This window comes from Erpetoichthys calabaricus, chromosome 8 (assembly GCF_900747795.2).
Source record: "Erpetoichthys calabaricus chromosome 8, fErpCal1.3, whole genome shotgun sequence".
Lineage (NCBI taxonomy): Eukaryota > Metazoa > Chordata > Cladistia > Polypteriformes > Polypteridae > Erpetoichthys > Erpetoichthys calabaricus.
The window spans coordinates 77709901-77736487 of record NC_041401.2 but is presented as its reverse complement, the minus strand read 5'-3'; the positions used below and the strand labels follow the sequence as shown (position 1 = coordinate 77736487).

The following is a 26587-nucleotide window of genomic DNA, read 5'->3' as shown; positions in this document are numbered from 1 at the left end:
AGTATTTATCTTAGCATTCTAAATGTTCAGGGAGAAGGAATATCATGAAATTAATGTATTCTGTGTGCTGCCTGCACCTCCTCTTAGTGCAAGAGGAAGTCCGTTTAAGACACTTAAAACAAAGCATTTAATGTGTTACATAACTTATGACAGGGTTTGAGAAAATCTAGTAAGTTAAATATTCATTTTAAGATGAAGTTTAGTTTACGATGCTCTACTTTAATAACAAATTACGAGAATAAAGTCAACATGTCGACTTTAATCTCGACAAATGGCGAGAACAAAGTAGAAATGTTGAGAATAAAGTCAACATATCGACTTTATTATCGTCATAAGCATCAAGATTAAAGTGGAAATGTCGAGAGTAAAGTCAACATGTCATCACACTATTACACAGTACCCAAGTACATTACACAGTATTGAAAAAAATAAAACAAGTACAGCTTGGCTTGCAGTATTATGCAGTAGTATAGAAACAGTATTCACACATTTGAACATAATGGCCCACATCCGACCTTTTAAATCCAAAGTATCTCCAGACAACAGACGTGACTCCTTTTTCCAGCAGAAGTTCTTCTGTGTCATCATTTTCAATTTTATCGTTTGCTACAGCTTCAGTTTCGGAATGTTCTCTGTCCATTTTCACAGCGCAATTCCTCCACTACCGCATGTACTCCGTTGCACGCCTGTTTAGCGGTGTAGCAGTGAAAAAGAGCCTCCATGTAGCAGTGAAAAGGTCCCCCTTAAACAGTTTCCCGCAGCGCCACGTTCCGAACGTTGTTTAGCCAATTTAAACTGGTGTTGCGGAATAAGAAAAATCCATATCGTAACAAAAATAAAAAACTGTTTTTGGTATGAACCAGTATACCGCCCAGCACTAACATATCAACTATTTTTCATACATTACTTGGTATTTGTAAGGCATCATAAATAATCTTCACATGTATGTTCCTAAATGTAATCCCAAATAAATACTTAGAAATAGTAATACAGGTAAAATTCCATTACAACGAAATTTTTATGTTTATGGTCCCAACAGCTTCCCCATATGACCGAATCTATAGAAATCTTGTTACTACGAAGTACATTCAGCAGATACTTTCATTACAACGAAGTGCACAAAAGACCTTGAAATGCCTGAATGAATCATCCACAGAGCAGTTAGTTCTGTGGCCGCAGCTCAGTTGTGCACAACGATCCCCAAACAGAAACGCTGTCATTTTTTTTTTTTCTTTCTTCGAACTTTCCTTGTACTGTTGTTTTTTTTTTTTTTTGTTTTTTTTTTTGCTATTTTTGTTTTCAGTGATAACTTTTGCTTATTGCTCATCAACATTTGAGCATTTTTTTATCATTTATGTAAGATTAGTGTTTCATTATTTTTTGTCCAATTGTAGAATGACAAAAATAAATGGGACGCCATGCAAATGTTTGTGCACCCCAAGAGATTTGAGGTGTCAGACCTTAATTAGCACATTCGGGCTATGGCTTGTTCACAGTCATTGATAGGAAAAGCCGGCTAATGCGAATTTCAAAGCTGTATAAATACTCTGACTCCTCAAACCTTGTCCCAATAATTAGTGGCGATGGACTCTTCTAAGCAGCTGCCTCTGAAAAATAAAATAGATGCCCATAAAACCGGAGAAGGCTATAAGAAGACAGCAAAGAGTTTTCTGAGAGAACTGCTCATAGGGTTGCTATAATGGCAAATCAGACCCCCCAATTAATTGCAAAAGACCTTCAGGAAGATTTACCAGACTCTGGAATGGTGGTGCATTGTTCTACTGGAAGACTCGTCAAAAGAAAACGTTACCTGCATCCGTGCCACAAAGTTCAGTGTCAGAAGTTTTGAAATGAATGTCAAATTTAGCATCGAAACAACTCCTGTGGACTGATGAAGTCAAAAAATAACTTTTTGGCCACAATGTGCAACATTATGTTTGGAGGAAAAGGGGACAGAATTCAATGAAAAGAACACCTCTCCAATTGTTAAGCATGGGGGTATATCGATCATGCTTTGGGTTTGTATTGTAGCTAGTGGCTCAGAAGATTTCACTAGTAGAGGGAAGGATGGATGCAAATAAATACCAGCAAATTCTGGAAGTAAACATAACCTCTTTTTAAAAAGCTTAAGATTGAAAAGAAGATGGCTTTAACAGCAGGGTAATGAAGCACACCTCCAAGACAATGGAATACCTCAAGATTTGCAAGCTGAAAACATTTGGCATGGACTTTACAGTCTCCCGATTTAAACATCTTTGGAAATCTGTTGGTAAACCTCATAAGAACAGTGCATGCAAGACAACCCAAGAATCTTGCAGAACTAGAAGTGTTTTGGAAGGACAAATGGGTGAAAAAACCCCAAGAATTAAAAAACTGTTAGCTGGCTACAAAAAACGTTCACAGTGCCTTGCAAAAGTATTCACCACCCTGTGTTTGTCCTGTTTTGTCGCATTACAATCTTGAATTAAAATTGGTTTTCTTTTGGACTTTATGTAATGGACTTAACGGTATAACCCAAATTGTAGAAGTGGAATGAAAATGAAATACCTCACATTAAAAAAAACAAGTAAAAGCTGAAATGTTGTGAGTGCATATGTATTCATCCCACTTTCCATGAAACCCTTAAATAAGATGTGGTCCAAATAATTATCATCTAAAGTTGCATAATTAGTTGATTAGGGTCCAATTGTGTGCAATCAAAATGTCACATGATCTCTCACTTGATGTCTGTATAAATAGACCTGTGTAATTTTGTTTTTTTGTCTTAATTATTGTTTGTGTCACAATGAAAAATACTTTGTACCTTCAAAGTGGTTGGCATGTTGTGTAAATAAAATGGTTCTAACCCTCCAAAAATCCATTTTAATCTTGGGATATAATGCGACAAGGCAAACATTGAGGGGGTTGAATACCTTTGAAAGGCACTGGATAAGCTATGATACTTGCCAATGTGGGTGTTACTAAGTAGTGATCATGCAGATTGCCAAACTTTTGCTTCGGACCCATTTCCTATTTTTTGATATTTTGAAACTGTAAATGATGGAATTAAAGTACTTTTGCTGAAAATATTAAAGAAACATGTAATCTGTAACTTAATGCTTTTTGGAAAGTAGGTCATGTTTTATTGTTTAGATATTCACATTAACAGAAATTTTGATCAGGGTGTTCAAACTTTTGCATGCCACTGTATACATCATTGATGCTATTCCCAAATTATAAGGAAACATAGTACAATATGAGTGTTGGTTATAATCGAAACCATACCACCTGATAATGCTAGATTTGTAGTTTCAGACGGCACATAAACTTGTAGACACTCTTTATTCTTTCTCAACAGATTATTTCTAGTCAGTTCTTTTCAGGTCATCATCTGGTCTGCTCTCTTCAGAGAGAGTATACCTTTGGAACTCTCCCTCTTTATTGTCCCTCTGCAGCTCCTGACATACACACACACACACACACACACACACCTCGTTCCTAGGCTGTTCATGAATGAAACAGATGAAGCGAGCTGAATCCCCCCAGTCTAGCATTTTCTGTAGTTCCTAACAAGCAAGAAAGGAAACTATCTTTACTAATTAATAAAAGGCAAAGCCCTCACTGACTGACTCACTCATCACTAATTCTCCAACTTCCCGTGTAGGTGGAAGGCTGAAATTTGGCAGGCTCATTCCTTATAGCTTACTTACAAAAGTTAGGCAGGTTTCATTTCGAAATTCTACGCGTAATGGTCATAACTGGAACCTGTTTTTTGTCCATATACTGTAATGGAGGAGGCGGAGTCACGTATCGAGTCATCACGTATTACGCCTCCTATGTAATCACGTGAAGTGAAAACAAGGAAGAGATTTACAGCACGAGTCAGACGCGGGAACGAAGGTAAATGACGTTAATTGTTGAGTGTCTTTTAATACTGTGTAATTGTTGAGTGTCTTTTAATACTTTGTAAGCATACATATTAACAGATGTGTAATTAAACGTGTGCATTTACGGGGTGATTTCTCAGGCTTAAAGCTCAAACTGATCACTCGAGTGAAGGCAGCTTCACAAAAAAAACAGATCCTTAACAAACTGTTATTGGTATATTTTCCCTCAATTTTAAAAGGTTTTCTTTTCTTCTTAATAAAAATTTAAAAGCAGAACTTCGCCGGTGCGAACCGCGGAGATTTGAGCGACCGACGCATACAGACATATTCATGAGTGCAGGTACTTCGGAAAGAAAGCACCGTGTAAACCTAAAGTTTAAATTAAGTTCATAGACCTACAAAAGGTTGCCATTGATTTCAGGCAAGATTGCTTTTCTCCTGTACAACTATACGTTGCATTCTCAAGAGTGTGCTTGCACGCCTTGGTCATATTACAACCGGAGTGCTGAACTGACAACGTGATATACAAACAGAACAATCGTAAAAACAGGATTAAATAAAAAGGCTGCTTCCATTGGCAAAGCAACGAAAAAGGAAGACCTTATATGACGTTCGTTTATAAAACAGCGAAGAGGCTGTGTGAAGTCAGCTTCACAAAAAAACAGATCCTTAACAAATTGTTATTGGTATATTTTCACTATATATATGGAGATAGTTAGATAGAGATATATACAGAGATAGATAGATAGATAGATGTTCAATTAAACGTGTGCATTTACGGGGTGATTTCTCAGGCTTAAAAGCTCGCCTTTTATTAAAAAAGTAAATGCAAACTGTTTTCATTCTGAAGGGCACAAACCACGTTGGATTTTGTAATGATAGTTGATTAGTAAGGTCTATTAAGGGATACTTACAGAATGATTAGTAATGCCTGTGAATGCCGATGCAAGTAGGAGAATGGGCGTGAACTAAAGAACGAGTAGTAACATGTACAGTAAATGTCTCTAAAGTCTGTCTATTAAAAAGTTATTATATCTTTCAATCCTGTGTATTGATTAAACTACGAACCTAACAAGATCACTACATGGTGTCAGAAGTGGTGGATTGGAAGAGGAATGTGAAGAAGAGGTTCAGCTTTTGAACGAGTCTCGTGTCTGAGAGTAACCCGAAAACGTGGTCAGAAAGCGCTAAGACGTTCTAGCAAAAGAGAAAAAAAAATATGGAAGGATTATAGCCCCCACCAAATCTCCAGTTAAAGGGAAATGTAGCTGAAAATTGGAAAAGATTTAAACAGAGATTCGAGTTGTATCTTGCTGCAATTGAAGCAGATAGGAAAAGTGAAAAAATGAAAGCGGCTATGCTTCTACATGTAATTGGCGAAGAGGCGCTAGAGGTGTATAACAATTTTCAGTTTGAAGAAGATGGAGACAATATGAAATTGAACAAAATAGTTGAAAAATTCTAAGCGTATTGCAACCCAAAGCGCAATGTGACGTTTGAGCGGCACAAGTTTTTTACGTTTCCAGAAAAGCGGCGAAACAATAGACCAGTATGTGACGGAATTGCGTAATAGGAGCCGTTCTAAGAAGAAACCGTCAAGACATCAAAGGACCAATAACCTCTAATCAGAACACTAACACCAGCGAAACAAATATTAACGAGAAAACAAGTATAAATCAGGAAAGAACATCTCAACTGCAAACACAATTAACCAGAAGATCAAAACATCAAGTAAAACCACCAGGACGACTCATTGAGACATGTTGAGGATTAAAGGAACATTTTCAATTAAGAAATGCTGAATTCCTTTAACAGTTGTGCTTTTTATACATAGTTTGAATGCTGGATGTATGCCTGAAATGTTCTGGATAGTTCAGTTGTTTGAAGTGATAAAGTTTATCAAAGTAGCATTTGAAATGTATAACATTACTAAGCTTATAAGTACTGCCTTACTTCTCTTTAAGAAAGGAAGATGTAATGATACTTGATTTAAACGATTCCATGTCTTGGTGGGTTTGCGTAGCTTATTGTCAATATCTTTACACCTGTTTTTAAGACTTATTGACTGAAACGGGCTTTCACGAAAAAAGTTAGGGCTTTGCTACAGGATACACCCTCCACAAGTTAAGGAAGTAAAAATAAAAGGTATATATTTCTGTTTTATTTAAACCTTTTAAGTTCGTATGCATAGCCCCATTTGGCTGTTTTAGTTTTTTTTTTCTTTCTTCAGTAATATTTAATCTCCTTAAAGAAAAAGAACATGTGCATTTTACTTTTTTTGTATCTCTTTAGTAATATTTTAGTGTAAAAGGATAACCAGTATTTAGACCTTTTATGTTACTTTATACATTTATTTTACACAATGTTGAAAAATTAATAAGAAAGCTACATATTTTGTCAGCTGCTGGTTTAATTTTCAATGAAATGAAAAAAGCTCTCCAAGAGAAAACCTCAATGAAGAAGAAACAGTTTGCACTATCTAAAAAGGAGAAACCCTCATTTATAAAGGTTTGCTGCAGATGACTTAACTGAAAATAAATGAATAGTTCCTATGTGTATAATACATATTTATCTATTTTACTTATGCCTTTATTCCAGCAACTTGCAACATCTGAGGTACAATTTGTTACATTACTTTTGTTTTTTGCAGCACAGGCAGGTGAAGTGACTTCCTCAGGGTCACACAGTGGTGTCAGTACCAGGATTTGAACTGACAAGCTCCGGGTTTGCTGAAATATTACTGAAGAAAGAAAAAAAATGAAAATGGGCAAATGGGGCTATGCATACAAATGTCCATCCATCCATTATCCAACCCGCTATATCCTAAATACAGGAGCCAATCCCTGCCAACACAGGACACAAGGCAGGAAACAAATCCCGGGCAAGGTGCCAGCCCACCGCAGGGCGCACACACCCACACGAGACAATTTAGAATCGCCAATGCACCTAACCTGCATGTCTTTGGACTGTGGGAGGAAACCGGAGTACCCGGAGGAAACCCAGACAGACACGGGGAGAACATTCAAACTCCACGCAGGGAAGTGAACCTGGGTCTCCTAACTGGCACCTTTCACTGCGCCACCATGCTGCCTGCATACAAACTTAAAAGGTTTAAATAAAACAGAAATATATACCTTTATTTTTACTTCCTTAACTTGTGGAGGGTGTATCCTGTAGCAAAGCCCTAAGTTTTTTCATGAAAGCCCCTTTAGGTCAATAAGCCTTAAAAACAGGTGTACAGTAATCCCTCCTCCATCGCGGGGGTTGCGTTCCAGAGCCACCCGCGAAATAGGAAAATCCGCGAAGTAGAAACCATATGTTTATATGGTTATTTTTAGAATGTCATGCTTGGGTCACAGAAACACAGGAGGTTGTAGAGAGACAGGAACGTTATTCAAACACTGCAAACAAACATTTGTCTCTTTTTCAAAAGTTTAAACTGTGCTCCATGACAAGACAGAGATGACAGTTCTGTCTCACAATTAAAAGAATGCAAACATATCTTCCTTTTCAAAGGAGTGCAAAGCAAGCAGTCAAAAAAAAAATCAATAGGGCTTTTTGGCTTTTAAGTATGCGAAGCACCGCCGGTACAAAGCTGTTGAAGGCGGCAGCTCACACCCCCTCTCTCAGGAGCAGGAAGAGAGAGAGAGACAGCCACAGAAAAAGTCAAAAATCAATACGTACCCTTTGAGCTTTTAAGTATGCGAAGCACAGTGCAGCATGTCCTTCAGGAAGCAGCTGCACACATCCCCCCTGCTCACACCCCCCTACGTCAGCGCAAGAGAGAGAGAGAGAGAGAGAGAGAGAGAGAGAAAGTAAGTTGGGTAGCTTCTCAGCCATCTGCCAATAGCGTCCCTTGTATGAAATCAACTGGGCAAACCAACTGAGGAAGCATGTACCAGAAATTAAAAGACCCATTGTCCGCAGAAACCCACGAAGCAGCGAAAAATCCGCGATATATATTTAAATATGCTTACATATAAAATCCGCGATGGAGTGAAGCCGCGAAAGGCGAAGCGCGATATAGCGAGGGATCACTGTAAAGCTAAACTTGTAGCACCACTATTCAATTACACTTGCCTAACGCCTCTCCTAAGGGGACATACTGTGGGATCTAGGCATCAGTCAAACCACCAATCACAGGCCCAATTAGAAAGCGGGAAGCAGTGATTTGTCGTCTCCCTCCCATGTAACAATCACAGCCCGTGTTACAACGCACTATGTATATATGTATATGTGTGTGTTTATGTATGTGTGTATATGTATGTGTATATATATATGTTGATATGTGTATATGTGATATGTGGATGTATATATTTATATGTAGATATGTGTATGTGTAGATATGTATATATATGTTTATATGTATATGTATATATATGTTTACATAACCTCTTTAACACACTACTTCTCTGCTGCGAAGCGCAGGTATTTTGCTAGTTAAACTATAAAATTGGGTATAGAAACCAGGTTGTGTATCCTGCTTCTTGACTCTTTAGCATTAGAAATAAAGACATACAAAGTACTTATCAATTTATAACTAGATATCACTTGTTTTACATTCCTCAACTGGACGCCTTCTCTAATTTTTTGATACGATTTGCATGTCTAGTAAAAACATAGAAGAAAAAATACAAAAATAGTAATTGCAACAGTTTGCTGTTCACCCAAGTTGAAACCTTCCATGATTAAATACCGGCCCGTCTTCCTGTTTAGACAGTTTGCTATAATCTTAATTGCTGCTCTTCACGTTCCTGTTCATGCCAAATGCTTAACAGGTGATGAAACTGCTGTCATTTGCAATTAGCAAACAAGTGCTCATGTTCAGAACGAGTCATTAGTGCTGGGCGGTATACCGGTTCATACCAAAAAACGTTTTTTATTTTTTTTTATGATATGGATTTTTCTTATACCGCAACACCGGTTTAAATTGCCTAAACAACGTTCGGAACGTAGCGCAGCGGGAAACTGTTCAAGTGGGGACCTTTTTCACTGCTACACCGCTAAATACAGATTTGTTGCACTAGGGCTCTTTTTCACTGCTACACCACCAAATAGTGGGCGGTAGCATAGGTATGCCGCGCGGTGAAAATGGACAGAGAGCCGAAAAAAAGCAGTCACGTCTGTCGCCTGGAGATGCTTTAGTTTTAAAAGGTCAGATGTGTAAATACTGTTTCTATACTACTGGATAATACTGCAAGCCAAGTTGTACTTGTTTTATTTGTTTTCAATACAGTGTAATGTACCTGGGTACTGTGTAATAGTGTGACGACATTTTGACTTTATTCTCGACATTTCCACTTTAATTTTGACGCTTATGACGAGAATAAAGTCGACATGTTGACTTTATTCTCGTAATTTGTCATTAAAGTAGAACATCGTAAACTAAACTTCATCATAAAATGAATATTTAATTTACTAGATTTTCTCAAACCCCGTCATAAGTTATATAGCACATTAAATGCTTTGTGTTAAGTGATTCGTTCAGAGATGGGCGCAACTCTGAATGGATGGCATAATTAAACATGTATAACGAAGATATTTTTAAAGTTCTGAACACTCTGTGGGCTAAGTTTATAACTAGTTTTAATTTCACAAAGACGTTTATCGTTTGGTGATTGGTTATGTGGTGAAAGAAAAAGGAAGGATAGGAACTGGGGTTTTGGTAGCCTACGTCAGATAGAGACAGCATGCATGCAATAAAGATAGCCCGCTCAGAAGAACATGCATTGAATTCTGTGTTCGTGTCTCCGACCAGCAGATCACAAACCCAACATTTACACAATATTTAAGTTAAACCTGTGCGATAGCCATTCATACATCCAGTTTTTTGGAGCCTCGTCACACCTGCCATAAAGTTCTCTACACTGCACATACACCTGGGGACCCCTTACTGCGAGGGAGCAGCACTACCACCTCACTACCGTGCATGTGTAATACCTGCTTTAATGCATTTCATCATGAAAATGATATCAAGTATTTATCTTAGCATTCTAAATTTTCAGAAAGCAGGAATATCATGAAGTGAATGGATTCTGTATGGTGATCGCTGTCTTCTCTTAGTGCGGAGGAAGTCAGTTTAAGAAGCGTAGTGATTAACCACTGGGTTGGGGAACGTAACACAAAGCATTTAATGTGCAGCATTAATTTATGACGGGGTAAATTAAGTAATTGATTAAACATTGATTTTAGGAAGAAGTTTAGTTTACGACATTCTGTTTTAATTATTAAGTAAGCTATGAGAATAAAGTGGAAATGTCGACTTTAATCTCAACATAAACGGCGAGAATAAAGTGGAAATGTCGACTTTGTTTTCGACATATAGTTTGTTTTTTTCTTCCCTGTATAGCTTAGCTTGAAGCAAGGTCCATATTAATGCAGTTTGCCTAAATGATGGTTCAGCTGGTAAAGATGTCATCACCAAGTTGCACTTGTTGTATTTTATTTTAATTTGGTGAATACTGTGTAATGCACCTGGGCTTGAAGTCTTGAAGTAATAGTGCAACTATCAGTAATAATACTATTATTTATTTTATTGTTATTATTTATTAGTTTAAATATTATGCAGTTTAATGATGATAAAGTTGTTTAAAAAGTCACTTTTACGTGTCAGTGGACAGAGATTGTTAACATTAACAGAAAGTGTAGTTGGTTTACAAAAAATATTTACTATTTATTCCTTTTCTAAGACATATTCGGTGCAATACAATATTTGACAAGCACTTCCGGATATTTTACTAAGTCTAAATGCCTCTTTGTATGGTTGAAAATATGTTGTCAAAATTAGTTTGTTTTTGCAAAATTTGTTCAATAAAAAGGTTCTATTTTTTGACTGCATCTGTCATGCAATGTGATACCTTCTCCATTAGTGCCACCCCCTTGAAAACTATCACTTTATGGGGCAATGTAAAACTGTATTAATAATTGTGTGCACATTGAAATGTTTTTTTTTTGTACAATGTACAATACTCTTGACAGTGGAATAGGTTATTCTTAGCCAGTAATTACAGTGGAAAATGTGGTTAACATCCACTCATGCATGGGGAAAAAAATACTGTCGAATACCGTGAAACCGGGATAATTTAGAAAAATACCGTGATATAGAATTTTGGTCATACCGCCCACCCCTACGAGTCATTATCATTGTAAATTTAATCAAACAAATTTTATGTCAGTTATCTCTAAACTTCATTAACATGTTTTTCCCAGATAGAGAAAATTTTGGATCACATATATGCAAACATATGTGACACTTAAAAACTATGTTCCTTGGAGATATAGACTTTATCTTGTTTGTCATACTTCCTGCATATAGACACATTCTGAACTGAATTAAATTTACGGTAAGAAGAGCGAAACTGTTGCAAGGTGAGGGTACAAACTGTTCTTTGGAACTCTTTCTGTTGCATTGACTGAAGTATGTTTGAAGCACCAACTACAGTGGAGACACAAAATAATAGAATATCATGCGTCATCAGTAACTGTTTACATCATAAAATGTGCTAATGATTTAGTATTTACCAGAGAAATAATATCACTCTATTCAGGAGGCGTCAGTAATGGTAAAGTGTTATCTCTGTTCAAAGTGCATCATGGCGCATTTAAATCTGGTAACAGGCAGCCAAGAGAACCCTTGAAGATGACATTGAAACTACAAAAAAAATATAAATAAATTTGAAAACTATTTCAGTAGCAACTTACACCTATGGAGTATATGACAAGATATTCAGGCAGTTTAACATTATAATGCGTCCTTGCAAGATGATTTTTTTCACTTTCTATGCTCATTTTTCATTCGACAACACAAGAAAGCCAGCTGAATCATGCTTTCATCTTGTGACCTCTGATAAAGGTGAATATTCGTGAAGCTGCAAATCTAGACTCCATTCCTAAGTGTATACTTACAGCATGTTAGCTGCCAGAGCATCAAAGGATGTACAGTTGAGCGTCGTCTTGTAAGAGTGATACTATCCTACTACTGTATAATAGTGAAAAATTGCATAAAATATTCCTAGATTTTTTTTTGTCAACATTGCCTTTAAAAGTTCAACAGAAAGCAATATGCCTAATATGTATATACAGTATATAAGTAACTTAATACATGTGCATTGTATTTAAAGCAATTGATATGCAAATGTTCATAATTATTATATGTTTGCAGGTGACTTGACTTCTATGTACAGGTCTACATTGTGCACCATGGTAAGACAGAGCAGAAGCACATAGTGTGGGTTTTGCACTGTACAAACGGAAAAGAGGGATACCATACACAGTGTGAATTTAAATTTCATTCTTTTTTTTTCCATTACTTGTATATATTCCACTGTCACTCTGTGTAAAGTCAAATTCAAACAAGTTTATTTAGTATAAGATATTCTACTGCATGTGTTTTTCCTTTTTCTCCTCTTCCAATTGGGTAATTGACATGGAGGACAATGGAGTTGTGTTATTGATATTGAAAAGCAAACTTTGGGGGAATTACAGCTTGAAAAATCTATGACAAGTTAAGCAATGCTTTATAATGAAAATCTTATTAATTTCCTTGTTGTTTTTATAAGAAAATGTGTCCTTATCTTACAGAAGTTTTACCCACATTTTAAATATATTCTAATAAATATAAGGCAATGGAGCCTAGGTAATGTTTATAAATTTTATGTGTGAAATATACAGATTTTCAAATTAAAATAAAATTCAAGAATACAAATAAAGCTTCAAGGTATTTGATGCAAAGTTCTGTAGTATTAAATGTATAAAGAATATTTGGTGCATAATACAATGCCAGTTTTGTTAAGAAATAATTGTTTTCTTTATTCATTCAAAAAGTATAAACAAATTAAAATGTTAAAGCTTTTAGCATGCTTAGTGTTTGATTGTCAAACTGTCCATCCCCAATTCAGAACTTGGTTTTGGTTTTTTTTTTTTTTGTATGCCTTTTATTTATAATTTAATATTAATTATTAATGTTGGTATCATGAGTGTAGTGTAATCATTAAAAATGTGGCTGATAAAATTATTAGATGATGGTTTTCCTGGTTTGCATATGACCTACTATTAAACAGGTTACAGCAAAACTACTTACCCTGTAATGTTTGTTATGATTTGAAACATGTTGAGAGAGAGAGAGATTCAGAATCACAGGGTCAGTGTCAGAAGTGTGTCTCCACATGAGGTTGTTTTCTGTGTATGCATCTGCCACCAAATTGATAGATAGTGATCAAGTATCAGTTTTGGTCATATCTGATCATAGTTCCCAGTTCTAATCAGTGTTTGTGGCATTTGGAGAACTTCTGCCTACTTCAGTTCTCTATTGTTGTCATGTTTGTCATCTGGCAATCCTTCCAAATAGCTTATTGTCATAATTTTTCTGTTTTTATTATTGTTTTGGATACTTATGACCAAAGGATGCAAACATTCAAATTTCTTCTCTCTTCCTCACAGTGTGCAGGTACAAGATTGACATACATCCACTTTTGGTTATGTTAGGGTTAGATTGTGAGAATCAAACATTTTTCTTTGGATATGGCAGTTAATCTTTCCCATGGAAATGAATGATTAAAGGTTTCCTTTCATGGATTAACTTATAAAATATCTTTCAAATACAATGATATAATGATAAACCCAAATACATGTATTTACATAAATAAAATTTAATTGAAAATTTACTTTTGTTTGCCTTTCTTGAAATGCTAGTTTGGCCCTGTATTTCTGACACCTATGTTTTAGGAAAACAAAGTAGTAGTACAAACTTAAACATTTCTTTTTAACAAATTTATTAGAATGAAAGCACGTTTTATCTTTAAAAATACTTGATCTCACTTTAAGTGAATATAGGAGAAAGTTAATCGATGCGAGGCTTTTTAGGGACATTTCATTAACATAGTTTGTAAAGTTGTGCTAATGGCAGATGGAGCAGTTCTACTGTATTTGAGTCAAAAACAGTAAGAGTTTGAAGAGAAAATTATGAAATTAGGATAGGATTTTCTGATTAAATGAAAATTGGTATTATTTACTATCTTGCATTTGTACCCTGGACAAGAATGCTAATTATTTTTAAAATGTTTGATGGGTGCAGTGCACAAGTTTTTGATTTTTGTTTTTTGCCAACATAACGGATTATTCCCACTTGTTATTATTGAATATATAGGGAAATGCCATTACTAATCATTTCCAGGTTTCACAATTTGTTTTTGTAGCTATTGGTGCAGTGTGCTATTTTAAACCAGTTGTGACATTCCCAATTAGAGCCTAGTTGTGTATTTTAGTTTGAAATTGCATTTTATAAAAAGTCAATTTAAAAGATGCACTCTTAAGATGCAGCCTACACCTTTCCATAAGTATTGTTTTCACAGGAATGTGATGCATAATAAAGTCTATTTTATTAGCTCAGTTTTAGAAAGTAGTTTTGTTAAGATTGCATATTTTTGTGGAGTATTATGTTATGAACATCAAGATTATAACAGTTCTAATGAGAGAATAGCTTGCATGCTGAACCAGCAGGGGGTGACCCCTTTTTTCTGATTCAGTGAAGGATAGCAGCACAGAGCAAATTGCACTGCTTTAGCCATAGAAAAACATTTATACATTGTCCCCAAAGTGGTAATGAGTTTAAGAACATTACTGTTATTTTCAGGCTTATGGCCAAAGTAATAGTTCTTTTATTGTGACTGTAATATCACTTTCGAAGTACTTGTCATACTTTTAGAAATACAGCAGTACCAGTGCTTTTGTAAAATAAGCACTTGCACTCTGAACCAGTCTGTGCAGTTTTACTCTGTGAACAGAGTAAGCTAAGATAAATACTGACGAGTTTGCAAAAAAGTACTTAAAAGAGTGTGCAGAATTCTAGAAAAAAGATCTTGTGGACAGATGAAACAGAGATAAACCTGTTTCAGAGTGACTGCAAGAGCAGAGTGTGCAGATGAAAAGGAAACTTCCCAAGTTCTAAAGCATACCAACTCATCTGTTAAACATGGTGTTGGGGATGTTATGGCTTGGTTATGTATGGCTGCCACAAGTACTGGCACATTTCAGTAATGATGTACCAGCTGACAGCAGTTTTACAATCAATTCTGACATGTATAGAAATCTCTTATCTGCTCAAGTTCCAGTAAATGCCTACAAACTCATTGAATGGTGTTTCATCTAAATAATGATGCCAAACATACTGCTAAGGCAACACAGGAGTTTTTCAAAGCTAAAAAATGGAAAATTCTTGAATGGCCAAGGTAGTCAACAGATTTAAATCCAACTGAGCATGTCTTCATATACTGAAGACAAAACTTATGGAGTGAAGCCCCCAAAATAAACAGAAGGTGAAGTTGGCTTCATTAGTGGTTTGGCAGAGCATCACCAGAGATATGATACACGGCACCGGGGCCTCATGTATAAACAGTACTTATGCACACAAATGTTGCGTATGCCCATTTCAACGCTCACATCGTGATGTATAAAAACTAAATATGGTGTAAAGCCACGCACATTCTCACGCTAAGTTAAACCATTGTGTGCACACGTTTTCGGCTCAGTGTTGCAAAGTGGCGGCACCTTCTATTGAAGGTTCTGTTTATGACGCGTCAACGTTTTTTTTGTAGTCAACGTCATCGATTACGTTGACTAATTGTTGCAGCCCTACATTATACAGATACATTTTTAACTTTAAGAACAGTAGCCTACATTATACATTATTTACATAATTAAACGCCTGGACACAGTGGACAAACACTAGCAATGAACTGGCGCCCCCGTTCAGGGATTGTTCCTGCCTCGCCAGGCTCTATGCTAACTGAGACTGGCGCGACCCAGGATGAATAGAGGGATGGAATAATTCAATATGTACGGCGAAGACATTTCGATGTTCCTTAAAAGTTTTGAAGAATCTGTGTTCTAAGGTTACAGATGGCTTGACTTTTATTAAAGAGCTGATTGTGTGGCAATTGGTTACTTGGAGAAAGAAAAGGAAGGACAGGAATTGGGGGTTAGTACGTTTGAAAGAGACAGTACTGCTGCAATAAATTATTTCATCGAGAGTTGAGCACGGCACAGCAAGCATCTTGCAGGAGGCAAGGACAATCTCTGAACAAGGCGCCAGCTTATCACTACCCCTGTGCCACTGTGGCCTTATGTTTAATACATACTTTAATTCATTTCATCATGAAAATATCATCAAGCATACATTTTAGTATTTAAATTGTTGAGAGAGCTGTAATATCATGAATGTAATGTATTCTGTGTCCTGTTGGTATAAGAGAATGCCCGTTTAATAAGAAGCAAGTAGTGATTCACACACAGAGTACATAGAATACGAAGCATTTAACATGCTATTTTAGTTACTATGGGATTTGAGAAACTAGTAAATCAAAAGATTTTAGGGTGAAGTTTATGAGGTTCTACTTTAATGACACAATAAACTATGTGATTAAAGTGGAAATTTTCAAGATTAAATTTGACATTTCAAGCTTTTTTTCCCCCCAGTGTGTCTTTTTTTTTTCCTCCCCACTGTACACTAATAAATTTTCGTATGACACTCAGATGGTGGGCTATGATTCGCCTTTTCATGGCAACTTTGATATCTGACAACTTTTTTTTATTTTGGTCACCTTCTGATCTTGAACTTTCGATCAGCTTCATTTTGTTGTTTATACAACTGCTTAAACCAACAAATAGTACGTTTTTCATTACCTCCACTTGGCATTCGCTGAAATTCTTCTTTTTCCCCCGTGCTTTTGCCATGGTCTTTTTACAGAACGCTGTACTTACAGTAAGGGAACATTTATATTGATTTGCGTATTCAAAGAGGCGTAATTCTGAGAGGAGACGGGCGGCAGGCACGTGCACGAGCGTTATTTCATGCAGACCAGGATTTATGTAGCGGAAGTGTGTGGAAGTTGGCTTACGCACGGTTTTGTGCATCTGAATTTTTTTAGTGCATAAGCACATCTCAACTTTTGTCTGTACACCATGTTTTAGTGCGAATTCTACGCACAGTGTTATGCATGAGGAATCTGGTGATGTCAATGAATCTTGGACTTCAAGCAGTTATTGCATGCAAGGGATAGTTAAAGTACAGTACTAAATAGGACTGCTTTAATATACCTACCATTGCTTTGTCCCAAACATTATGATGCCCTGAAATGGGGGGATCATGTAGAAAAAATGTAATTTCTACATAATGTGTTCAAATAGCCTTATATTGAAGTCTGCAATGTGTACTTTAATCTCATCTGAATTGTTTGATTTGAATTTTAAACTATGGAATAGACGAGTAAGTCAATGAAAAATTATACCTTTGTGGAGCCTTTTTTTCATCTTTCCTGCATCACATGTGGCTGCTGCATACTTAGGCCAACCGAACGTTGATTTGCCAAACCCTCTATCTTCATAGCTTTCTCTAATATGCTTAGCAGGTCTGACAATGATTTGTACGTCAAGAAAATCTACAAACCCTCTTTTTGTATTTGGCTCTGGCTCGATGAAATTACAACCCATCCCAGCTAATACAATATTATTGTCTTCTCCAGTTACCATACACACTGGTATGCAAGCAATCCAGTGTGCTTTTCACCAGTACACAACACCTCTAAACAGTCTCTCTTGTACTCGCATTTGTGTACATATACTCTCTTCACACTGTAGTGAATTTCTAAAATCACTCTGGACCAGCTGCTTTCTCTCTGTCACTGACTGTTGCTGCTGTGCCCCCATGATGTGACAAACTAGCGCTGGGTAACCAAAGCTCACTACTATGCACCTCATGGTTCAACACACTACACCACCACCCTCAAGGTAATTGCACACACTCTTAACTACTTACACTATATCACTCTGTCGATTAAATAGTTAAAATTCTAGATCACATGGTTGGAAAGATTAACCAGCATAATTCTTTACGCCCATGTGCATAGAAAAATCTGGATAGGACTGCCGGTACATCCCCTTTAGTACCGGGAAAAATTGGATCTGACTCTTGGGCGCTCTTGTCAATTTCAAACTACAAGTCAGCTTTGTGGGTTAAAAGTATTTCCAGCACTGTTCCACGTGCTGGCCTTTGATCTCTTGTACTGAAAAAAAAAAAATAGTCTATATATTCACCCCAAGGCTTAAACAACTCCTAAACTGTTATCTTCTTGTGCATGTGCTTCATGTAGATCTTCATCATGAATTCAGTCTTGTTTATTAACCCCAAGAAGGTTCTATGGAAGTCATAGTGCACTACCTTTGTCTGTATATTCTCCCAAAAAAATTCAGTTACCCCACACTGGTTGCCCACCGCTACCACCGAATGTGATGTCTTGTGCCCACAGCACCAGTGAGAGTCACAGACACAATATCCGATATAGAATAAAGAGCTGAAATGGTGGTTGGCTTTTGATCTGTGGATTGTTTGAACATAGTGAAGGTTTAGAATCAAAGAAAAGATGAGCTGAAGTGTTGGGGGCAAAAAAAGAAAAAAAATGAAAAATTTGTAATTAGTGAGCAGTCTATAAAACAACAAATACAATTACATTTTATGCAAAGAACCAATTAGTGATGCTAGTAATTTTTTCAGAGAGGAAGTATAAAAAAAAATTTAAAGAAATGGATTGTTAGTTGTTCGTATTCCAGAGTATTTTGGTGTGTAAAAACAAAGTGCCCCAAAATATAAGAAGGTGGTAGATTGTTTAGGACCTTATATACAGTTAAAAGTATTTTACAAATATCATTCTTAAATGATAATGAAAATGATTATAATGAAAATATCATTCTTTAATGATATCTAGTTGTGCTGAGACACGCTTTTGTCCTTGGCTGTCTACTTCTCAGCATTTTGCAATGATATAAGAGATTTAACTCGTGTTATGTTTTTTAAGTGAAAGAACACAGTCTTAGTAATGTTTAATGTGTGCTTTGAAGTTTACCTCTGACTCTAAAATGACACACAGATTCTTTACTTCACACAGAGGCTTTACTGGCCTTATTTGTTAATTTGCTAAGATTATGGAATTTATTACTTACCCATTTGGTGATGCTAGTAAGATACTGGATCATAGTCATTCAGTACTATTAATAATATACAGTACATCTCTGTGTTGTCTACATAGCTGTGGTTAAGTCACTTTTTTTTCAATATGATCAGGCTTAATGAGAGCGTGTAGATTGAGAATAATTAGGGGCCCAAAATAGATGCCCATGGCACACCATAAAATTTTTCTTACAAAAGCAGGTTAGAGGTGGGAGTAAAAATGTCAGAAAAAAATGTCAAAATTATTTCTGTTTAGTAGCAGCTAAAGTGCTGCTGCAGTTTTCAGAGAATCAGAATACAAATAACTATATCAAATACACTGTCTCTAAGCAAGTAGAGACTTCTTAAAAAAAAAAAAAAAAAAAAAAGTTTGGGACTAGATCAGTGACATATTGACAGTATTAGTAGAGTAATTATTTTGTGAATATCAGTTAGGTATAATAGTAACTGAGTTTCATTCAGTTTGCTCACTATTTTGAAGTTCAGCTAGGATTGTTTATAATTGGTAAAAAAAACATCTTAATTGATATACAGGTAAAATTCCGTTATAACGAATTCCCAGGGACCTAAAAAATATTTTGTTGTAATGAGATTCTGTATTTGTTACTATAGTGCTTTCTTTAACTCGTATCCAGGCGTTTACAGTCATTTCAATAGCTTCTTTCGCGTTTCTTTTAATCTCCTCCTGCCTACAAGTTATGCTGATGAGAATTTTTCTCAGCATTTCCTTCCTTTCAGGGTGCGAATGATGCCCAAATCCAATAGCTGAAGTGCTACCGTGCAATTGGGTGGGAGGTATTCAAAGCGAACATTATCTGAATGTGGAAGCATGTTGTGGGCAGCACAGTTATCAGTCAGGAGCCGAATCATTATTTCTTCTTCATATTGTGAGGTTTCTGAACTCTTTTGAGACCCCCCACTCCCTACCCAACGAGAATGACACGCTGCAGTGCGTCCTGAAGCGCGATTGCAGTGTCTGTGGAAGATTGTTTGTCTGTTGCTGGGGCAGGGCAATAGGAGGCTCACATTGCTGCAGTGAAGCGCCACAGAAGCAAATCATAAAAGATCGGGGTCGCTATAAGTCCCTGTCTTGCACCCCAAAACACAAGGCTTAGTCTCAGTACTTCAGCAAAACCAGCTTTATTCAGCTTGAAACAGGAATGGCACAATTATTTATTGTAGCGTGATCTGCCACTCTGCTATACACAGACATAGCAGTCAGGCAGGATCATGGCCAGGTCAGTGATCAAGTAATCCTGTTACAGAATCTGCATTTACAATTTACATGTTCCTAACCTTGCATCACCCATCGAGATCTTTCCTGTTTACTTTGGCGGAGAAATGCAGCATATCTGTCATCCTGCTATTGCCCCATCCAGATGCGGAGATCGCACTTCAGGATGCTGTTTGGCTTGCTGTCTAGTTGGGGGCGGTCCCAAGAGAGTTTACAAACCTCACATTTTCTTGAATGAGTGCCCCATTAATAGGAATATTTCTTGAACGAGCATCACTGCACCACATAAAAACTGCTTTTTCGACGTCTTCAAATGCAGCAGTTCACATACGTTTGCAACCCGAGATTTTTCTTTTTTTTTTTGCTCTGTCTTTCAAGAAAGTTGACAGTGTCGATGGCGAAATTCTGAATTCACTGGCAACGTCTTTTTCTTTTTGCAGCAATCGAGAGCTGCAAAAAATTGGATTTTTTTTCTAATGTGAACTGTTATCGTTTTTCTGTGTCTGCCGTTTCTATAGGAGGGTGACAGTGAGTTAAATTCCAATGGATGTTTTTCAAATGTTAATGAGCAATAAATAAAAGGTATCACTGAAAACCGCAGGAAACAAAAAAGGCAATAAAAAAAAAGAAAGAAAAAAAAAATTAGTGTTTCTGTTTGGGGATCGTTGTGCACAACTGAGCTGTGGCCACAGAACTAACTGCTCTGTGGATGATTCATTCAGGCATTTCAAGGTCTTTTGTGCACTTCGTTATAATGAAAGCATCTGCTCAATGTACTTCGTAGTAATGAGATTTCTATAGACTCATGTCATATGGGGAAGCTGTCGGACCATAAAAATACTTCGTTGTAATGATATTTGTTATAATGGAATTTTACCTGTATTTTGTATGAAAATAGTGCTGCAAAAGCCTCACACTAAGTGGTTTAAACATGTATTCCACAGACTGAGCTGGGTACAGAAGGCAGTCAATGGTTAAAAATAAGATTCTTGAATTTCTTGCACTATTGTTTATAATTTTGGAGAAACAGAGCCATCTCTGATCAAATTATAATATTACATTTATTAATGTAACTTAAGTATTTTATAGTGGGTTGTTAATTTAGATTTTCACCTTTTACCTTAATCATATGGCATTTTCTTTCAAGTTTCCAAACTGCTTTTGTTTTTCATGGTATTGCAGTTGTGGTAATTTTTTTTCTTTTTTCGGGTCATTTAGGGGTTACAATTTCGGCCACTGAATTGAGTTTTGCATTAAAATTCCCTACCATAGCATTTATGATGGTGACTGTTTTAAAGTAGGTACTAGAGTAATAGAAAAGAAAGAAGCAGCTGTGGTGACAAAATCTTAGAAAGCATTGTTATGTTAAAGAATGTAGCAGTAATGATTGGATATCTTAGTATCCACTATCTGAGTGGCTTCAATGTAAGCCTTCACAAAATGACCCGATCTATTATGTGTGCCCCCCTTACATGTAGACTAGGAGATCTGTTTATTGAAATTGAAAGCATTCAAAAGATGCATAAATTTTATAGCTTTGGGATTTCAATGATTATGTGAAAGTTGATATCATCTACTATTCCAAAGTTGTCTTAATTAGTTACTATATCAAACAATAAAACCAAAATTTCATAAATAAGTGAGGCACTATATTTTTTGGTTGCTAAATAACTAGGAAAAGGGTATATGGTACTCCGTTAACATTAGAATCCCTGAAGCCTACGCAAATATTCGTAATGCTGGGCCACCTTAAATTCCCCCACACCAAGTCAGCAGCATCTTTGTTTTGCAAATGTGTCAATCAGCACTGGCAGCAAGCAGCGTGCTATCCCATCCCCCAACAAGGCAGCTGAAGTCAAGTCAGATGCAAAATTTTCAGAGCTGGGAGTAAGGTGTCTGGAATTGTATAGGGTAAATCATAAATCGTTATTTGGAATACAGTGATCTGTGTAAATGTAGGATGACAGGAAATGTAAGGCAAGAAATGTTGAACACATAACTAAAACAAACTTTTTTGATGTTATAGTAATAATTGACAAAATATTTGACGCATGTAATGTGTGAAGACTAAAGATCAAATAAACACTTTCACAAAAGGTATAATAAAACAAGTGTGCTTTTATTCAAGAATATAACCAAAGAAACAAATTACTTTATTTACATGTTACTGGCAATGTGTAAAAACTGAAGCCTAACTATCAATTGATATGAAATAGACATGTCCGTTTGATTGGGGCAGATGTAAAGACTGCAGCCTTATAATCGAGATTGCGGGTTAGATCCCGGGTCGTCCTCACATTTATCGTTTTGAGTAGTGAGTTGCTATTATTGTTACTATTATATAATCAAAACTATGTTTTTATTATATTTGAGTCTTATAACAGCCAGTGTAAATTTATGGTACTTGTAAAAGTTAGTGCTGAAGGGATAAAAGCAAATAGACACCACAGTGTTTATGGTGGATGTTACTTTTCCTTGCACACAGACTTTCACATCAGCATGTCATTTGAACTATTTTTCTACTCAAGAATTCAAGAATAAAACAGCATAAAAAAATCATTCACATGACATGTTGATATAAATGTCCATGTGCGAGAAAAAGTAACATCTTTTAAAATAGTACACCGGATGTTACAGACTCGCATCAAATGTTTGTTTTTTATCATGTGATAATAATAATAGCAGTTCACTACTCAAAGCGCTAAATACAGAGAAGTTGTGGGATTTGAACCTATTACCTCGCCATTGCTAAACTGTAGGTTATCCACTGTGCCGCCTCCTCAGATTCGTGACGGAGCAGCTTCACCACTATGACAACTGGTTGAAAATAAAACGTGCACATACGTATGCGAATTTCTTTAATTTTGTACCAAATGATAGTTGGGCTTTAGCAACATGTCAGTTGAGCAATTTCTTTTTCTTCGATTTTTATTCTTGAATAAAAACATATTTGTTTTATTACACCTTTTGTGAAAGTGTTTCTTGTATATTTGAGCTTCACACATCCTACACTTCACCTCAAAATTATGTTATTACTATAACATAAAACATTTTCTGTTTTAGCTCTGTGTTCAGCATTTCTTGCCCCACATTTTCTCTGTCATTCTATATTTACACAGATTGTTAGTGACATCATCGGGACCGGAAGTGATGTCATCAATGGTGCCGGAACAGTGCTGGATTTCCCATACATGGTCTGCAGAGGATTGAGAGAGAAAGTCAGTGCACCTCGCCACCCCCTGGTCTGGCGTGGAACTACAATTATTCAGGCCCTTTAGCTGCCTCCTAATCACACTTGTGTGACACACAGAACACACATGAAGTGTATGTACAGTAATCCCTTGCTATATACCAGATAAATTCTTCATCACAGACTTAAGCTTTGAGGATTGCAGCAGGGCAATGCCTTCATCTTACTGAATAGGGGGTGGGGGGGTGTAGCAAGCTGCGTTCTGCAAATCTACACATCTGCAAAACAAAAGCGGGCTATTAGTGCAGTGATAAGGAGCTGTGAGCTTCTTGGCGCATGTCAGGAAAATTTAAGGAGGTATGAGACAACGAAAAAAAATCGTAAGCTTCAGGGATTCTAGTGTTAATTCCCAATTATAGGCTTGATATGTGAGACAGATATAACTTTGTCCCCAGGGGGAAATTTGATGATGTATCTCTTTAGGGAAATCATTTGATATTTATTATATTTTACTACAAGGTCAAGTGTCTCAGCCAGTTGTTCAGAGATAGGGATCTGCTGTAACCCTTGTCGGATCTTCTCATCGGCAGCGGACCAAGGATGAAGACTTTAGTGGCTATGGTCCTTCCAAGTAGCAATATCAAATGTCATTCATGCCAGAATGCCTGTCTCTGGTCTAGTGCTTCTCAAAAAATGACCGGGTCATCTGTGCAATGTCCATAACACAGGGGCCTGTGAAGTAAGGTACAAAGTCTTGCGATTAGAAGCCAAAACATTAATGTACTATTGCAAATAACATGAACGCCTCACCCGACTGCAAAGATTTTAGGAGAGCTGGGTGACTAATTAGGCTGAGAAAGTTAAGGTGAACTGCAAGTAGTTCTCTGCTCCTGTTACTGCTACATTTGATCTGCTTCGTGATTGGGAGCAGTGTTAAATCAAGCTCAAATTTGGTTAAAGTAGAGTAAACTGAAGCAGTAGTGTTTTGGACCATTTGCAAGCATTCTTTCTTTTGGTGGGCGAGGAGCTAGTAAATTTTTTCTACAGCTTTGGATACATGACTTTGGATTGGCCTAAGTACTGTATGTAGCAGCCACATGCAAGATACTGATTATACTCATTGAATATATGTAGTAGTAGTATTGTAGGCTGAAGTCTGATCTGTATTGAATTGTCAGAATCACTGAAGTCCGATCTGTATTGAATTAGTAGGATCACTGAGGTGAGTTCATATCACATTGCAAAAAACATGTTACAGCCTGTACTCCACATTAATAATCAGATGGGAGGAGTTGCAAACAAGGGAGACAGCAAAAGTGACAAAAATAAATTGGAATTCTTTGAGTATTAGCAAGACATCTTCCTGTGGGGGTGTGCTGCTCTCTGTCCTTTATAACTGCCAACATTTAGATGAAGCTGAGACATCTCCCCAGCTGTGACATGTGTCAGATCAGTAGCACCATTACTGATTTAGCAGAGTTTAAGGTGGTTTCTATAGAGACAGTGGTGAAGCCTCTCTGCAGGAGAACACCACCACAGTTAGAGGAGTTTCTGGTAGAAGTGTGTTTCTCAGCTTCTGTATTAGTACAATACAATTATACAGTTTATTTTTAGTCAGCTTTTTAAAGATTTGAAAAACCAAAACAGAATGATAGCTGGGAACTACAGCCCCATAGCTTTTGAAAGTTTGGAATGAGAAATATTTCCACAATTTCATCAGAGCTGTTTGGTGTCTCGGCACCCATCTTAGATTTGTGTAATCTTCATTTTGGTTATTTTGGTAATGCATGTTTTCTGTTTTATCTACCAGCCTAAACTTCCGAGATCCTGAGGCAGTAAGGGCCTTGACATGCACCCTTCTTAAGGAGGATTTTGGACTAACGATTGAGATCCCACTGGAAAGGCTCATTCCTACTGTACCTCTTCGGCTCAACTACATCCACTGGGTGGAGGACCTAGTTGGGAGGCAGACTCCCTGTCGGGGCATTGACATTGGTAAGTGCTATACATAAATTCTGTCTTTTCTGTTTCAGTATATCAGTATATGCATACCTTGTACTTCTGGGGTTTGTTCCCTTTTCACTTCTGAGATGTTTATATACTCTGACATGTGAATAACTCTCATTTAATGATAACCTAGAAATAAGCTGCCATAAATTAATCCTTGCTCAGCCTGGCTCAAAATTTGTTATTATTGGTTGCCATCTGGACAGAGGCACAAGAAGCCAGCAGGAGCTGTGCCAACTCACATGCTGTCTTGAACATGTTGGAAATTGAAACATTTTGAAATTATTGTTGTTGTTGTTGTTTTTGCTACCACTGTATATTGTAGGATTAAATATAGTGGGTTCTCTTCTATGTTCTTCCTATCGCTGTTATTTTACAACAGCCACAATCACATGTCCAACTCTTAGAAGCAATGTATCTGACATGCCACAACAATCCTTACCTACCTTTTTCTTTTTAATGCCAGTTGACTAGTCACAGACAGTACTATAATGATCCTTCAGCTTGCATTATATTCAATGAAAAATACAAACAATATAGCATTTTCTTCAGACAGTTGTGAATCAACACTTAACGCTGCACTGCTACACAGTTTGATAGGCATTGTTACTGTATTGTTAAATAGTTCCATGTATATATTAGAACCCTATATATTGTCACGCTTGGGTTACAAAATTGCACAGAAGACCAGAGGAAGTTGAAGAGACTGGAATTTTATTCAAACACTGCAAACAAACATTTATCTTTTAAAAGGGTTTCAAACGTGCTCCTTGAAAAGAGTTAACACCTCCGCTTGTCATTTAAAAGCAACCAAGGACTTCGGAGGAGGAGGAGGAATAAGAGCCAGGAGCAGGAGAGGTCTGAGAGAGAGAAAGAAGCAGATAATCAATTTAACAAAGTGAAAGAAGCCCGTGCAGGCTTTTTGAGAAGGCGGAGCACCGCGCGAGAGGCACATTACGCGACAGAGCCGGCCAGAAAGGAAAGGAGAAATGTGAAGGTAGTCTGTCTATGTTTCCTAGGGGTTTTCCCAGGGGCGTCTGTATCTTTTGGGGGTACGATTAGCTTCACAGCTCACACCCCCTCCCTCAGCTTTATTCACGTTTTCGTGAATCAAGCGATTCTCCAGACCAGGTTCAAACAGACATGACAGGACATCAGCATTAATGTGCTCAGAGCCAGGTCGATGCCTGACTTCAAAACTGTAAGGTTGTAAACCTAAGAACCACCTCATGAGACAGGAGTTTGTATCTTTTTGACGGTATAACCATTGAAGTGGAGCATGATCAGTTACT

At 36.9% G+C, this 26587-nt stretch overlaps 1 protein-coding gene across 2 annotated transcripts in view; it reads left to right on the top strand.

Annotated features, from left to right (window-relative positions):
• The window catches only part of mettl16 (methyltransferase 16, N6-methyladenosin), a 91561-nt gene that overhangs the window by 29043 nt on the left and 35931 nt on the right, over positions 1–26587 (top strand). For both annotated transcript variants that reach the window (XM_051931178.1, XM_051931177.1), the window contains exon 3: positions 25099–25283. In XM_051931178.1, coding sequence (XP_051787138.1) covers positions 25099–25283 — 185 coding nt within the window. The remainder of the gene's footprint in view (positions 1–25098; positions 25284–26587) is intronic.